This window comes from Tamandua tetradactyla, chromosome 13 (genome assembly GCF_023851605.1).
Source record: "Tamandua tetradactyla isolate mTamTet1 chromosome 13, mTamTet1.pri, whole genome shotgun sequence".
Classification (NCBI taxonomy): Eukaryota; Metazoa; Chordata; class Mammalia; order Pilosa; family Myrmecophagidae; genus Tamandua; species Tamandua tetradactyla.
In genome coordinates, this window is record NC_135339.1 from 58,301,301 (window position 1) to 58,318,104 (window position 16,804).

At 50.2% G+C, this 16,804-nt stretch overlaps 1 protein-coding gene across 1 annotated transcript in view; it reads right to left on the reverse strand.

Annotated features, from left to right (window-relative positions):
• SLIT1 (slit guidance ligand 1) overlaps window positions 1–16,804 on the reverse strand; it is a 183,873-nt gene that overhangs the window by 26,947 nt on the left and 140,122 nt on the right. The window contains exons 18-22 of the mRNA XM_077124460.1: window positions 14,274–14,417; window positions 9,146–9,312; window positions 6,490–6,622; window positions 4,202–4,270; window positions 2,304–2,375 (exon numbers count right to left, since the gene is read on the reverse strand). Coding sequence (XP_076980575.1) covers window positions 2,304–2,375; window positions 4,202–4,270; window positions 6,490–6,622; window positions 9,146–9,312; window positions 14,274–14,417 — 585 coding nt within the window. The remainder of the gene's footprint in view (window positions 1–2,303; window positions 2,376–4,201; window positions 4,271–6,489; window positions 6,623–9,145; window positions 9,313–14,273; window positions 14,418–16,804) is intronic.

Consider the following 16,804-nt stretch of genomic DNA (forward strand, 5'->3'; position numbering starts at 1 on the left):
GCTCCACAGCCTCCCAGGTCACGGCACTAAACTCGACACCTCGATTAGTTCCCTCGACTATAAGCTGGGGACAAAAATCATGCCAACTTCATAAGCTAATTGGCACAGTGCCGGGCCCCAAATAAGCCCTCAGTAAAGGAGCCACTGTTCCCGTGACGGAGGCTGCCCCAGAGAGGGCAGAGGCCGGGGGTCCCTGGACCAGCACAGACCCGGCTTGGCTCCCCGTGAGGCCAGCCTCAACCGTCACCCCCAGAACGGACGGGCAAGGTCCCCACATGTATATTAAGTCACCATGAGGAAGCTGGGGTGGTGAGGAAGGGACCATTACTGTCCCCATCTTACAGATGAGGAAACTGAGGGTCTGAGTGGTGGAAGAATTTCCCAGGGCCACAGTTGTTATGTGATTAAGTCAGGATTTTAATTCAATTTCTGTTTCCAGAGAAACCATTCTCCTCTGACACCTCCAAATAAATGCATCCATCCAGGGCAGATGCAGATGGACAGATTAACGATAGGGAAAATGATTCTTATAATAGCCCCAAACTGGAGACGACCCAAACGTCCATCGACAGACAAGGAGATAAATAATGGAACACTACTCAGCAAAAACAGGAACGAACTGCACACGACACGGATAAATCTCAAAACGATTATGCTGAGTGAAAGAAGCCGAACAAAAAAGGGCACATACCGCATGATTCCATTTATATACAAATCCAGAAAATGCAAACTAATCTACAGTGACAGAAAGCAGATCAGCGGCTGTGCGGGGAAGGGGCTGGGGGGGACGTGGGGGGGGGTTCCGAAGGGGCAGGAGGGCGCTCTTGAGTGCGGCGATGATTTCACGGGCGTAGATGCATGTCGGAACTGATCAAGTTGTACACCTTGAATATGCGCAGTTTATTTTGCATTAATTCTATTTCAATAAAGCTATTAAAGAAAACAATAAACGGGACATTCAGAGCACAGGCACTGCTTGCCTTTGCGGCTATAAGCTCGGCCCCGCTGCACATATGGGCCATGCAGTTCTTTGTTGTGGGGCTGCCCTGTGCTTTGGGGGAGGTTTAGCAGCCTCCACAACCCCCACCCACCATACGCCAGCCGTACTCCACCCCCAGGGGTGACAACCAAACATGTTTTCAGACATTGCCAAATGTCCCGTGGAGGGAAAGCGCCCCGCTTGTAGAGCACGGGCTTGCACCACGCGGCCCGCACACCAGCTCACTGGGCCCCCAGGAGCCTTCCCGGGGCAAATCCCTCCAGGGATGGACAATCGAGTGACCGAGTTATCATGGAGACTCTGACATGGACACCAGGAGATTAACTACAAGTGGGTCTCAGGGCAGGTAAGTAGAGGGTGGTAACCGAGATCAGGGGACCCTCGGGCCTGTGCCCACACCCTGCTCCTGGGGCCTGGCTGGAGCAGGAACCGCTACTGCTTTGGGCACTGGCCCAACTGCTTGGCTGCAGTGGACCTTCGGGAACATCCCTCCACTTCTTAGTACATGATCTGTAAAATGGGCTGGTGGAGCTACCCCACTGGGTGCTGGGAAGTTGCATGATTCCCAAGGAACGCTTGTCCATACTTTCTGATCAAATACTTGACACATAATTAAAGTAAGCATTAACTAAGATGTGGGCACAAGGATGTCCAGAGGGTCACTGTGCACAACAGTCCAAACTGGAAAGACCCAAATATTCTTACCAGCAGTAAATGGACAAGGGAAGCCTGGCACATCACTACAAAGAAACACTGCACAGCAACGAACGTGGACAGCCCACAGCTTCCCGTGACAACATGGTGGATCCCATATGCACAACGTGATGCAAAAGGTGGCAGATATGAAATAATACCTCCTATATGATTCGATTTATATAAGGTTCAAAAACAAGCAGAATTCAATTACATTGCTTCGAAATGCCTAAGCAAATGACCATATGATAAAGCTAATCAAAGAAGTGATCACCGTAGAAGTCAGAATCAGGGCTGATCAGGAAGGGACAGAGACGGACTTTGGCTAGCACTGTTTGTTCTATTACGGACCGAAGCGCCTACACAAGTGCTAAATGTATTATTGTAAAATTGTCCGTTGATACATTTTTGCACTCTTCCACATATACATTGCATTTCACAATTTAAAAAAATGATTAAAAAATATCTTTCAGGCCCACGGGCCCTGGCGAGGACTAGTGCACTGCAGAGGCTGGGCTTGGGGAGAGTCCAGGCCACCTCAGACCTGCAGCAGCCATGGCCCTGCCCTCCCCCAGCACCCCCCCACGCCCCCACCCCCGCTGGGACTCACAGAGTGGTCAGCTGGCTCATGTTGGTAAAGGAAGAATTGCTTAAGGAACTGATCTTGTTGTTACTCAGATCCCTGGAATAAACAAAGGCATCAATGGTTAGAAAAAAAGAAGCACTCAGCCCGGTTCTCTGCAGGGTGTCTTCTTCCCCTCCCCCACGGTGGCATTGGCCCCACCCCCACCCAAGCCCCACCCCCCCGCCCCGGCCCCAGCAGACGAGAAGGCTGGAGAGGCGCACTTGGTTCAGCCCGCTGCAGCCCTCCATTCTGCCCCCTGACCCCTCTCTGGGTCCCCAGGGCTCCCTGTCTCCATGGCCTCACCTCCCACTCACACCTCAACCCACGCGAGCGCAGCCCGGCTCCCGCCCCCTTTCTACTGCAGAAATGCTCCCACCACCCACACCAGCTGCCTCCTAACTGTTCTCTCTCGCTAGCACCTCACGTAGCCTAGTTCATTCATCCCTACGCTCCTTGGGAGGGAGACAGTAACCCCGTTTTAGAAATGAGGATACAAATTCCCAGAGTGATTAAGTAACCCACCCAAGGTCACACAGCTGGTTGGAGGCAGAACTGGATTCGAAGCCCAGACCATCTGTCCGGCACCCCAGGCTGCTGCACGGACACTCAAAGTCATCCTGTAGCGTCGCACACGACTGACCTCCCCTCCGCCTCTTCTCAAAACTCCTTCCTGGTCCTTCCTTGCTCCCGCACCGTTCCTGTTCTCCTGCCTCTCTGGTCTCCTTTAACCCCCTGGGTGGCCTCAGGCGAGGCCCTGGCTTCCATGACTTTTTCGTGCTCCCTTCTTGTGATGAAGAGCTGGTGTTATTTCAGCCCCAAGTCAATTTTCATCATAAGTACTGGCCCGACATCAGTGCTTTCCCCGCCTTTCCTTCTCAAGTGTACCTTAAGCTGTGGGGGAATCTTATAATACGAAGTCCTTCTCTTTGGCACTTTGGCACCAACCACCGAACACCTCTCCCACTGAGACGCTCAGAAATACATGCGCTAGGTCATGAGCAAAAACATACAAACTCGAGCTTCAAAATTCCCTAAGCCGGTGCTACTCAAGGGAGCCAGTCCTTGAACTGAACGTTACCTGTCCAGGACAAAACAAGGAACTTGTGTCAGCAAACCAATGACCTCCATCACTGAGCACACAGCTTAGGGGAGCTCATTTTTTTCCCCATAGCTAGACTTTCTCGTTGGAGGAAACAGTAAGTCGGGTTACATGCTGCTGCAAGTTCTTTGTCTAACTGCAGGCCCGTGGCAAACTGTTCTCAGACTGAGCAGCAGTGCTGTAAGCCTCACTAAGGTGGAATGTTCTCTGGACTTTTTTATAGAGCCTAGCCAATGAGCAGATGACAAGTGAGGTAAGGTGTTATTTAGGCTAGATGACTAACAGGGAATGAGCCATTCTGAAGGCTTATTTTGTGCCTTTCCGTCAAGTGAAAAGATCAAAAGAGTAAATAACAGAAAAGCATATGTTAGCCTAAATTATATTTATGTGTTTTTTTGTTGTTGTTGTTGTTTGCCATATCTCGTATTTGGTTTGGGGGCCAAGGTTAGGCCAAGAAGAAGCCTTCCATCACCCTCTATTTCTGCCCTGGCCCCTCCCCTTGCAGAGATGACCAGCACTCACAACAATTATCAACCTAGAGGGAGGTTTGAGGAGATGGTGTGACCAGAAGCAGACGGGGCCCCATCCAGGGGAGACCAGAACAGTGCAATTCCCAGGCACAGCCACTAGGTGGCAGAACAGCTCTAGGCACAGATGTCCCAGGATGAGGTGGGGGTAGAGGATAGGAGATTCCAGAAAGGCTGAAGTCATGAATGGTTAGATGTCAATGCCACGGCGGTGCTCTGAGGCAGGTGTGGGATCTGCCAGTGGCCTGGATACTCACACAAGCTGCAGGTACTTGAAGGTGGACAGCTGTCCTGGGACCAACGTGAACTGATTCCCGTCCAAATAGCTACAGGAAAGAACACAGCAGCGTTAGTGCACCCATCTCTGCCTCCGGCACTGCCCACACCCGGGGGAGGTCCTTCCCCGGTAGCCAGGGCCTTCCCACTCATTTCCTCCCTCCACGTGGACCACACAGTTGACCCAGATTTCTAATGAGAAGGAGACGTGCATTTTTACACCTTTTGGGTAGGTATCACCCAAAGAACTGGGTAAGAGCCACCGAAGCATGCAGTTTTCTTGGTTTCCTTCCGGCTCTCCTGATTCCCCCTCTCAGCCTCCGTCCTTCCAAGGGCACTGCCCAGGGCTCGGTCCCGGGTGCCCAGCCCTTCCCTCTCTGCCTGGCTCTTTCCCTGGCCTGCCTGTTCGCACCTCTCAGGACCCCCTTCCACGGCCCCTCCCGCCCACAGCGACCACATCCCCTCTCTTCTGGCCGATGGGGTGTGTGAGGCCTGTGCCCCGGAAGCCCCAGACCCAAGCATGCCCAAACCGGAAGCCCCAGACCCAAGCATGCCCAAACCGGAAGCCCCAGACCCAAGCATGCCCAAACCGGAAGCCCCAGACCCAAGCATGCCCAAACCGAGCCCAGCGTTTTCACATTCAGGCCAGCTCCCCCTAACTCCATCAGCGCCACGCTACCTGCCTGACCACCTAGATTCAGAGCCCGCATGGTGAATCCTCCAGCTCCCCTCCGAGCCAGTCCCCACGGCGGGGCTCTCCCTCCCACCGTCTCTCATCCTTTGGTGGCACCCCCACCCCCACCCCCACCCCCAGCTGCACAGTGTCACCCATGCCTGGGCCCCTGTACCAGCCTCCTTCAGACCTCCCTGCCTCAGCCCTCCATCTGGAACCTTCCAGATAATATACACTGCCACCCAAGTCATCTTCCTTAAAACCCAAATCCTCCTAAGCCCAAAGCTTCCCAAGTTTCCCCTTTTCAACAGGGTAGAGCTTGGCATTCAAGATGCTCTAATCCCGCCCCACCCCACGCCATCTGTGCCCTCCAACTGGGACCCAAGCGCCAGGGGCTGACGCCCCAGCTGGGCTCCCAGCAACCCTACCCCCGCCCCCCCCCAAAAAAAAGTTCCAGAGAGCAGCAAAATCAGGCTTTACTCACCATTACCCATCTCTCTGCACTAGGCAGAGAGACGTCCCAACCCTGTCTCATTTGACCCCCTCAGCTGCCCTTGTCAATAGACCCATGCAGTCCCATTTTACAGCTGAGGAAACTGAGGCTTAGAGGAGTCAGGTGAATTCCCCGGCCTCGGGACTTCAGTTTCTTCAGTCAACAAAGGCAGACTGTTCCCTAGTCCCCATTATTCTCAGGGCTGCTATGAGGAAACAAGAGAAAACGGGGACCGGCAGCATTCACAGAGCACCACACGACACCTGCCACAGAAAGCCGAGCAAAGGGTGGGCCGGGGCCAGGCACAGGAACAGGACCAGCAGAGTCTGTGGGCCGGGAGGAAGCGGCGGCCTTGATGGTCACGAAAGAAAGACAAATGGAAACTGCAAGCACTCACCACAGGGAAAAGCACAGCTCAGCCACGGAGGCCTGGGCAGGGGCGGGGGTGCTGCAGCGGGATGGGAAGACGGCAGGAACTGGCCCCTCGGCTGGAGGTGCTGTCGAAGCGCCCCCTTTTTACCTTCTCTATGGCATACACATTTACATGCACGCCCCCACGAGAGCACGGTACCAAGTGGGCAAAGATTTCAATGCACTCCTCCGTGTCGAGGGAGCAGCAAGAACACCCTTTCACACAAAGAGCTTAAAGGCCACGGAGGAATGCGCAGCCAGAGCCCAAACTGTCCCACTCTGGGACTTGCAGTTTCACTGAAGGAAACTTCACCTGAGTCACTGATGATAATCAGACGATTGGAAACAACTTAAATATCCAGCTAAAAGGGATTTGTCCTATAGGGTAGATTCATATGATGGGATATTATGTGGACAGTCAAAATGACAACTGGGATGGTTTTAATGACGGAGAGATGAGGCTAAATGGAAAAGCAACGTTATTTCTTATCTTAAGGGCAGAGCTTCACTTAAAGGGATAAAATGCTCGCCACAGGTGACTGCAGAGGGGAAACCAAAGCAAAGCTCAAAGCCTCCTTGGAACCACCATTTTCCACGACACCCTGACCCCAGGCCTCCACCCCTGCTGCCAGCCCCTCGTCCACCCACTCCTGCCCCGTGGGCCCACAGGGGGCCCTCCCCAGGCTACTCACAGCTCTGTGACATTCTTTGGGATGCCCTTGGGCAGGGCTCGCAGGTGCTTGTTGCTGCATCGGACCACGGTATCCAGGCAGGTGCACTCTTGGGGGCACTGCGGGCGGGGCAGGCAGCCTCCTTCCTCCTGGCCTGGAGCCAAAGGCAGGAAGCCACGGTCAGGGCGGCAGAGGGACTTTCCGAGGGCCTCCTGTGGCCAGGGCCCTGCCCCATGGCTCCCTCAGAGCAGAAGTGCCTCCCGGACACCACCGGGACCTCCTGATCCTAAGTCTCCTCTTTGCTGCACCACCCCTGGGCCTGTTTTGAGGTTAAAATTGGCTTTGGGTAGATCCCTTCTGCCTCAGCTCCAAGACGGACCCAAGCAGGGCAGAGAAGTAAGTGAGCAACCACACCATTTCCTGAGAACCTACTGCGCGCCAGGCACCGAATGGAACATGATCCCCTTAACCGTGCAGCAAAGGGGTGTCATGTCGCCCCGGGGGTGCAAGCACCACGAGGGTAGGATGGTGCGTCCTATTCTTTCACGCTCACCAGCAGAGCCCAGCACCTAGAATGGTGCCGGACACACGGGAGCCCTCAGAACATATGTTTGGATGAATGAATGGATTCCCACTTTACCAAGATCTACAGAGGTTAAATAATTGGCTCACACCATCAAACTGGTCAGAGGCAATGCGGGGTCTGAACCAGGTCTGGCTAGCACAGAATCTGAACTCTTTCCATACTCATTCATTGATTTATTCACTTATTCAACAAATATGACTGTGCACCCTGCATATGCCTTCTTGCTTTCCGATAGGGGCAGGAGGGACGCTGCAGACCCAGCAGCCAGAGTCGTACCGGCTCTAGGAAGAGATGGCCAGTCCGCTCTGTGACAGGAGCCACCCACTCTGTTGTGCTAACCATGTGCAGGTACCAACCACATCACGTGCTTCAGACTCACTGAATCCTCTGTGGTGGAGGGCTACTATAGGCCCATTTTAGAGATGAGGAAACAAAGGGCAGACTGGGTAAGTTACTTGTCCACGGTCCCACAGCCTGGAAGAGGTGGCAGCTACCTCCAGAAGCTGCCTTCTTTGCCGCTATACTCCACTGCTTCTTTGCAACAATTTCTTAAAAATGCTCACAGCCTTTCACTTTTAGGAATTTATTCTAGTAGGGGAAAATCATGGCTATTCCCAGAGAATTATCTATAAGAATGGCCAGGCGGCATGATGCATAATAGCAGGACACTGGGAATTATCTAAATGCTGAACCAAAGGGGGCTGGTGAACTAACTGCAGTGCTGTCTAGACAGTGGACTGCTGTGCTGCAAAGGTTCTCACAGAAGGTTCTGCAAAATCCTGCTTACGTCATATGCTTGCACATAAACACGCAACCAAGATCTAGAAAGCCACACAGCGGATGTCGACTGGGCTGTCTTGGGGTGGGGATAAGTATGGGGGCAACTTCGTGATCTTTTTTATTCTCTTTCTGGATTGACCATTGTGTGTGTTTAAGTAATGACCATGCATCACTTTTACACTAAGAAAAATAAAGAGAAACTGCTTCTTGGAAAAATAATGCTTTCAAAGGATACCTAGTAGCTTGAGAAAATGCCCAAATATAGGTAGATTAAAAACCAAATCAGAATTTTTAAAAAAGGCTAGTGTACTATTAATAAGTAAAATGATTTTTTTTTAAAAAGATGTATATGTGAATTGTATGGATACTTTTTTTTTTATTTTAAAAGTTGAAAGCAAAGGTGCTCTTAGAGAATCCATCGATTTTGTTTAGAGAAATACACTGATGGTCTTTCTTGGTTTGAAGGTTGAAGCTCCCCACCCAATACCACGAGCACCCCCAGATGGCCTGGAAGGGCTGAGTGAGAGCTGAGGTCCCCTCTGGAAGCAGGCTGGAGAGAGGGAGGAGAGGAGGACTAGGGGAGAGGGAGGAGCCTCAGTACCAGAAGCAGAGAGGGAGGCTAGAAGCTGGAGTCAGCAGAGAGAAATTCCTTGCAGTGGCGGCTGAGAGACTCCTAAGAACAGGGACTGCTGTTTCCAAGTCGGGCTGGGTTGAAATGCAGCCTTGCTCTTTCAACTATGGCAAAAATCTGAACCCAAAAGCTGCCTCACGTGTGTGATGCATTGGGGGAAAATTGAGGGATGGGGCTACCCTGTGCCCCAGTAGGGAAGGATGGGCGCGGCTATGGGAGAAAGGTTGAGTGGTAAGGGTTTCCCACACGTGAAGGATGCGGTCACAAGAGGGTCCTGTTGCATACCAAGGACAGGGTGACCTCGTAGGTCTAGAGCACTTAGGAACACCCAGGAGGTAGATCTCCGAGTTAAATGCTCTTACACAAAGAAAATACACCAATATGTTAACTGATCTTCTCTGAGTTATGCAGTAAATAGGTGATATTTATTTCCTTTTTAATCCATATTTTCCAATTTTTAAATGATGGGCCTTCTATTGCTCTTATGATCACACAAGGTCATACCAGGCAGGAGTGGGCACTTCCCCACCCACAGAGCCGCCCCTCCCCACGGGACCCTTCTTCTCAGCCGCATGTCAGGAGGCACCGCCCACCCCGTCCCTTCCTCCTGGCCTGCTCCACCCTCACAGGGTCGGCCCCAGCTCCCCTCTCCGCTGCTGCCCCAGGAGCCCACGAGTTACCTTCCTCACACCTGAAGTCAGGGAAGGCCACATCCTGCAGGGGAATCTGCCGCAAGAAGTCTGGGTTCTGGCATCGCGGGTTCCCTGTCACAATCTTCCTCTTCCGCAGCCAGTCCCCCAGCCAGGCAAGCTGGCAGTTGCAGTTGAAGGGGTTGGCCAGGAGGTTCCTGGAAGGGGCGAGTCATGTGGCTATAGCAGATGCCCGGCCAGGCTCAGACAGCCTGAGCCTGTCTACCCTTAGAGGAACAGCCACACATGGGCCATGCAGCTACCCAACACTCTTTTCCAGACAACCAACAACTACTTGGAGTGGCTTTCCAGGTACCAGAGGTAGAATTCACCTTAATTCTAAACGGGTGGACTCCTTGCTTCAACAAGCCATGAGGACCAAAGCGTCCACTGCACACCACCCAAAAGTATCCCACTAGTCCATCAGCATCTCCTGGAACTCCTTTCTGAGGAGGTCTTCCAAGCTGGTTAATGAACCACCCAAGAAACTCACTCTCACTTCTGGTTTTCCTCCAAAGGGTGGCTGATTACAGGAAATATCACCCCAGGGAAGACAAGACAGAGATTTCTTAGTGTTTGACAGCCTCAAACACTAGGCACTAATCAACTATGGGCTCAATTTGGACCCAAAATGAGATTTCCCATCACCCCCTGGGCTTTATGGCACACAATTAATGATGCTAAAAGACCCCAGCCCCTCATGGCTGATGACCTGCAGATAAAGCAGCATCTGGGCTCCAGAGACAGGTCGAAAACTGCCTAGACTCCAGACATGGGATCAGGGTAACGTGGATGCCAAAGCAGTCCTTGTCACTGTTACCCACGATCATGCCAGAGGGTCCAGGTGATGCACCTGGAGACACGAGACTGGAGAAAGTCCGCAGCAAAGGGCTTCCCGTAAGCAGCCATGACCATGCGCAGGTGAAGCTGACCTTCTACTGCCCAAGGCCTGCCTGATGGAGGGGCTAAGAGAGACGTTGGAAGCCGTACACTGCACAGGCCTGCTTTTTGCCCTTTGGCGTCCTTTGCTGAAATCTGGATCCTTTAAACTTGATGCAGTAAATTATAATTTGCTTACTCTCTGTGTTCTCAGTGCCCATTTTTTGCTGATCCTCAAATGCAGTGCTAAATTAGCACCAGGCTGGAAGCCAAATCACTTTCCCCAAATCAGATCTGCCTCCAAATGTCAGTGACTTCCCAAAGAATCTGCCCCATGCTCTGCCAATAATTCCTTAAGAAAGATCACACGTGAATTATGGTGATAATTTTCTAGGAGATGCCTCTGGAAGAGCTGTGCTGATTTGGATCTGTGCATTTTAGTGCACCTGTTAAAACAAAAACCGCACCTCCTAGCAATCTAGGCATGGCTCTCCTGAGTTTTAAAGTGTGAAGTAAGTTCCAAATGGGAATTAAAATGCTGCAGTCACTTTGGGAAACAACCTGATGGTTCCTCAAAAAGTTAATCATAGAATTAACATACTCAGGAACTGAAAACATGTTCACACAAAAACTGGTACCTGGATGTCCATAGCCGCATTATTCATAATAGCCAAAGGATGGAAGCATTCCGGATGACTATTAACTTGTGAATGGATAAGTAATGTGGTACATCCGTATAATGGAAGATTATTCAGGCATAAAAAGGAAAGAAGTACTAATACATATTACAAGACTCTATGCTAAGTGAAAAGCCAGTCACAAAAGGCCACATACTGTATGATACCTGTGTCAGTTTAAAAGGATGTATGTACCTTAGAAAACCCATGTGTTAATCCTAATCCCATTTTTGTAAAGGCATCGTTTCTTCTAATCCCTATTTAGTACTATATGTTGGACATTTTAATTAGATTATCTCCATGGAGATGTGACAATTAAGAGTAGCTGTTAAACTGGATTAGGTGGAGACACGTCTCCACACATTCTAGGTGGGTCTCGATTACTTTACTGGGATCCTATAAAGGAGGAAAGTTTGGAGAAAGCAGGAGATTCTGAGAGAGCAGAGTATTACTTAGTCACAAAAAGCAGAGGGTCCACCAGCGAGTGACCTTTGGAGATGAAGGAGGAAAACGCCGCCCAGGGAGCTTCATGAAACAGGAAGCCAGGAGAGAAAGCTAGCAGATGACGCCGTGTTCGCCACATGCCTTTCCAGATGAGAGAGAAGCCCTGACTGTGTTCGCCATGTGCCTTCTCACTTGAGAGAGAAATCCTGACCTTCATCGGCCTTCTTGAACCAAGGTATCTTTTCCTGGATATCTTAGATTGGACATTTCTTTAGACTTGCTTTAATTGGGGCAGTTTCTTGGCCTTAGAACTGTAAAGTAGCAACTCATTAAATTCCCCTTTTTAAAAGCCACTCCATTTCTGGTACATTGCATTCAGCAGCTAACTAACCAGAACAATACCTTTTATACGAAGTGTCCAGAATAGGCGCATCCACAGAGACTGAAGTAGATTGATTATTCACTGCCAGGGATTGGGGGGAGGTGGGAGTGGGAAGGAACTGCTAATGGGTATGGCATTTCCTTTTGAGGTAATGAAAATGTTCTAAAATAAACCATACTATGGTTTCACAACTTTGTGAATATGGTAAAAAAAACACTTCATTGTACACTTTAATAAAAGGGTGAATTTTATGGCGTGTAATATGCATCTCAATAAAGCTGCTATTTGAAGAAAAAAAGAGAAGAGATTGAGGCTTGCTAGCAGCAAGAAAATGAACCAAGAATACGGTCGATGAAATCAGAGGTGACAATGTAGGCAGTATCTAGCACAAAGCCTGGCACAACATAAGGGGTTACTTAACATTAGCTAGTATTAGTAAGACCCCTGAGCACAACTCTGAGAAAGTGCCAGAAGGGGAGGTGCACAGTGTCTTAGGCACCCAAGAAAGGCCTGGTCTGAAAAGCAGCAGCATTTGGAGTCGGCAAGAGGCTGCTGACAGTTGTCCTTTGACTGTGGGCACACATGAGGCTGGAAATTCACAGCCCACTGGGCCAGAGCTGAAGGCTGTGAAGGGCTGACTGCCGTCCTGAGCTGGCTCTCCCCAGCCCCCCACCCCAACCTCAAACTGGTGCAAGGAGGGGCTGCCTCCCAAACTCTCCCCAGGACTGCGGCAGGGCGGCAAGGGTTAAGGGGAACAGCCTTCTCTGCTGGCCTGTGTGCCTCCTGCCTCACAGGAGGGCGAGGCAAAGGCTGGCCAGAGGTGACCAAGGCCTGCCTGGAGTTGCTGAACGAGCCTACACCCGAGCCTGCCCCCAGGCCCTTGCTCTGCCTCCGTCCTCCAGTTTGCCATGCTGCACTGCCTGCATCGTTCTTTTCCAAATCAGCACTGCTCCGGGGGCTAAAGTTTATCTCCTGGCCTCCAGGGAGAATAACAGTAAAAACAGTTTCTGTTTATAGAGTGCTTTTGTTTCTGATTGCTGCTGTGACAAATTACCAAAAATGTAGTGGCTTAAAACACACACACACACATCTATTATCTTACAGTTCTGAAGGTAAAAGGTCAAAAATGGGTCTCAGTAGGCTAAAATCAAGGCATTGGCAGAGCTGTGTTCCTTTCTGGGGGCTCAGAGGGAAAATCTGTTCTCCTGCCTTTTCCAGCTTCGAGAGGCTGCCCGCATCCCTTGGCCTGTGTCCCCCTCCATTTTCAACACTAGCAATGGCGATTTGCGCCTGACATCACGTGACTCTGATTCTGACTCTTCTGCCTCCCTCCTCCCCTGTAAGGACCCGTGTGCTTGTATTGGGCCAGGCTAGTAATCCAAGATACCCTCCCTATTTTAAAGTCAACTGACTGGCAGCCTCAAGCCCATCTCCCCCTTCATTCTGCTTTGCCAGGTACCAGGCTCACAGGTGCTGGGCATTAGGACGCCGAGGCCTTGGGAAGCCTTTACTCTGCCCACGGCATAGGGTGGCCATGTCTCAATGGTAGCCGTCCGCTGACTGCTACTGCTGCAGGGACAACGCCAGTCCCAAGTGCAGACTCAGCATGCTCTGTGTGCCCGGCCCCAAGCTAAGTGCTGTGTGCACATTAGCATAGTCCACTCCAGGGGCCAGGCGGACATCATGGCCCTCATTTCACAGATGAGGGCACAGACGCTCAGATTGGGGGCTCAGCAAGAATCCACAGTAAGTGCTGGACCAGATCTGCATGCAGGCCTGTGGGCCCAGAGCTGACCTCCTCCTCTCCACTCCTCCACAGAAAAGGCAGAGACGCCCCCTTGTCCTTGGTCTGTGACAAACCCCAATACAAAGTGGGTGACACTGCCGCCCCTTGGGGATTTTGCAAAAGAAGGACCTTCTAACGATCCCGATGCCAGCCCGAGCTTCCTACAGACCCAAGATCACTCTCCGAGAAGTACCCTACAGGGCACCGAATCTTGCCCCCCACAAATGACAAGTTCAAACTCCACCTAAACCCCCGTGGGCACAAACCCCTTGCGAATGGGACCTTTGGAAGATGTTATCATCAGTTAAGCTGTGTCTGAACTAAGCCAGGGTGGGCCTTTATCCGAACGGCTGGAGGCCTTATAAAGAGAGGGAGTTCAGACAGACGCAGTCAGTCAGAAGAATCCAGAAGCCAGGAGTCAGCAGAAACCAGAGGAGCAGATGCAGAGGGTGAGAGAGAGAGAGAGCCCTCCAGGTGACAGGGGATGGCCACCACCAGAACGCCACGGACTCTGGGAGAAAGCAGAGCCTGGCCAGCATCTTGATCTTGAACTCCCAGCCTTCCAAACCGTGAGACTGTAAACTTTGTTTTTAAGCCAAACTGTGGTGCGGTATTTGTCACAGCAGCACAGGCAAACTAATACGCCCACTCGCTCAGGAATCACAATAACCCCGTTAGCCCGGTGGCCCTCCCCGAGAGGGCAGCATCTCAGCCTCAGATGCCTTCTAGGACCCCTTCACGTGCATTAGATCTACCCTAGGAATAACGCAATCAGGGACATTTTCTTTACCCAGTACGTGGACGAGGAGCTCAAGGCTCAGACCTTAGGCGCGCTGCACGAGGATTTAGAGAGAAGAGTGCAGGAGCCAGGATTCAAGCCCAGCTCCCAGGCCCCTGCTTCCCCCCCACACCCAGCTGGCCAGGGACGGTGCTCTGAGGGCCCCGACTCACAGCGTGGAGAGGGACTGGAGGGTGTCGAAGGCCCCCGGGGAGATGGTGGTGACCTGGTTGTCGTACAGCGAGAGGAGCCGGACGTTGCGCAGCCCCGTGAAGCTGTCGTTGTGGATGCAGCTGACCCGGTTGTTCCGCAGCATCCTAGGGGGAGGGAGGCGCTGAGAGAGGGGGGAGGGCCCAGCCCGCACCCCGCGGGGGGTCGCCTGCTGCCGGCCACCACCCAACCTCCAGGAGGCCCGGAGCCCCGGGAGGCTCGGCACCGGCACCTCTGCAGCCACCTCTGCCCCAACAGAGCTACCTCCCAGCTCCGCCCTCCCCTCCGTCCTACCGCCACGCGTCCCTCTCCAGCTTAAAGCCCAGCAGTGGCCTCCAAATTGCATCAAGAGTCATGTTTAAACCCTTCCCTGTTTACCAAATGAGTATGAGTGCTGAATCTGTATACTCATTTCATGTAGCCTCCAGTCATCTTAGAACAGCTAGAAATAGAAACCTAAAATTGTGGAACTGTGACCCACACCAAACTCTGAAATCTGTTCTACAACTAACTGTTGTGCTGTGCTTTGAGATTTATTGTTTTGTGTATATGTTACTTTTCACAGAAAAGAGAAGGAACGGTATAATAGAGAAGATAGGATTTGACAAATGCGTATGACTGCTGAATCAATGTATTGATACTCCTTTTGGTCTCCAGAGTCTTGGAGCAGCTAGAAGAAAAAAGCAAAAGTCGTGGAACTGTAAATTTTAAAATCTGTTCTGTAACTACTTTTTAAAATGTACTTGGACCAAACTGATCTATAGATCCAACACAGTACTGGTCAAAATTCCAACAACCTACTTTGAAGATTTGGAAACGCTAACTAGCAAATTCATCTGGAAGGGAACGAGACCCCAAATAACTAAAAGCATCCTAAAAAAGAACAACAAAATGGGAGGATTAACACTCCTCCACTTTAAAACCTATTATAAAGCCACAGTGGTCAAAACAGCATGGTACTGGCACAAAGACAGAAGCACTGACCAATGGAATCAAATCACGAGTGTAGAAATAAATCACAAAATCTATGGTCAACTGATTTTTGACAAGGCCCCCAAATTCCCTGAACTGGGACAAAATAGTCTTTTCAATAATTGGGCGTGGAAGAACTGGATATCAATAGCCAACAGAATGAAAGAAGACCCCTATCTTACACCCTACACAAAAATTAACTCAAAGTGGATCAAACACCTAAGTATAAGAACTAGCACCAGAAAGCTTCTAGAAGAAACTGTAGGGAAACATCTTCAAGACCCAGTAATAGGAGGTAGCTTCCTAAACTTTACACCCAAAGCACAAGTAACAAAAGAAAAAATAGATAAATGGGAACTCCTCAAAATCAAATGCTTCTGCACCTCAAAAGACTTTGTCAAAAAGGCAAAGAGGCAGCCAACTCAATGGGAGAAAATATTTGGAAATCACACATTAGACAACAGTTTGACTTCCTGTATATACAAAGAAATCATACAACTTAACAACAAAAGAACAAATAATCCAATTATAAAACGGGCTAAGGATATGAATAGGCATTTTTCTGAAGAGCAAATACAGATGGCTCAAAAGCACATGAAGAGATGCTCATTTTCACTGGCTATAAGAGAAATGCAGATCAAGACTACAATGAGATACCACCTCACACCTATAAGAATGGCTGCTATTAAACAGGAAATATAAATGTTGGGGAGGATGTGGAGAAACTGGGACACTCACGCACTGCTGGTGGGAATGTATAATGGTGCAGCCACTATGGAAGACAGTTTAGTGGTTCCTTAGGAAACTAAATATCGAGCTCCCCTATGACCCAGCAATAGCACTACTTGGTATATCCCTAGAAGAGCTGAAAGCAATGACACAAACAGACATTTGTACACCAATGTTCACAGAAGTATTATTCACAATCATCAAAAGATGGAAACAAACCAAATGTCCATCAACAGACCAAGGGATCAACAAAATGTGGTTTATACATATGATAGAATATTATGCAGCAGTAAGACAAAATGACGTCCTGAAGTACATGACAAGATGGATGAGCCTTGGGGACATAATGCTGAGCGAAATTAACCCGACACAATAGGACAGATACTGCATGATTCCACTTTTATGACCAGCATAAAGGATAATCAGAGGCTTATAAAACAGAATACAGGGAGATACATAGAAGCTAAAGTTGGGTGAATCATTAGCTAATGAGGTAGAATTCCAATGTAAGGGAATAGATAGGGGCGAAGGTGATTCTCTAGTGGGTCTAGAAGTAATATTACCATATTGAAGATGAGCGAGATTGAAAGGGGTTGTATAGACCTACATGTCCCACTGACTCCCACTAGAAACATGAATGAATTCTCATAAGGATTACTTTTTCTTTTTTTGGATCAGGATGAATTTATTGATATGAACCCATAAGCAGAGTTTCTGGATTCAATTTTGTAGTTCAAGGCACTGGAAAAGGCTCTAACAGTTTATTCACTTGATTAGCTGAAGCATGGACCAA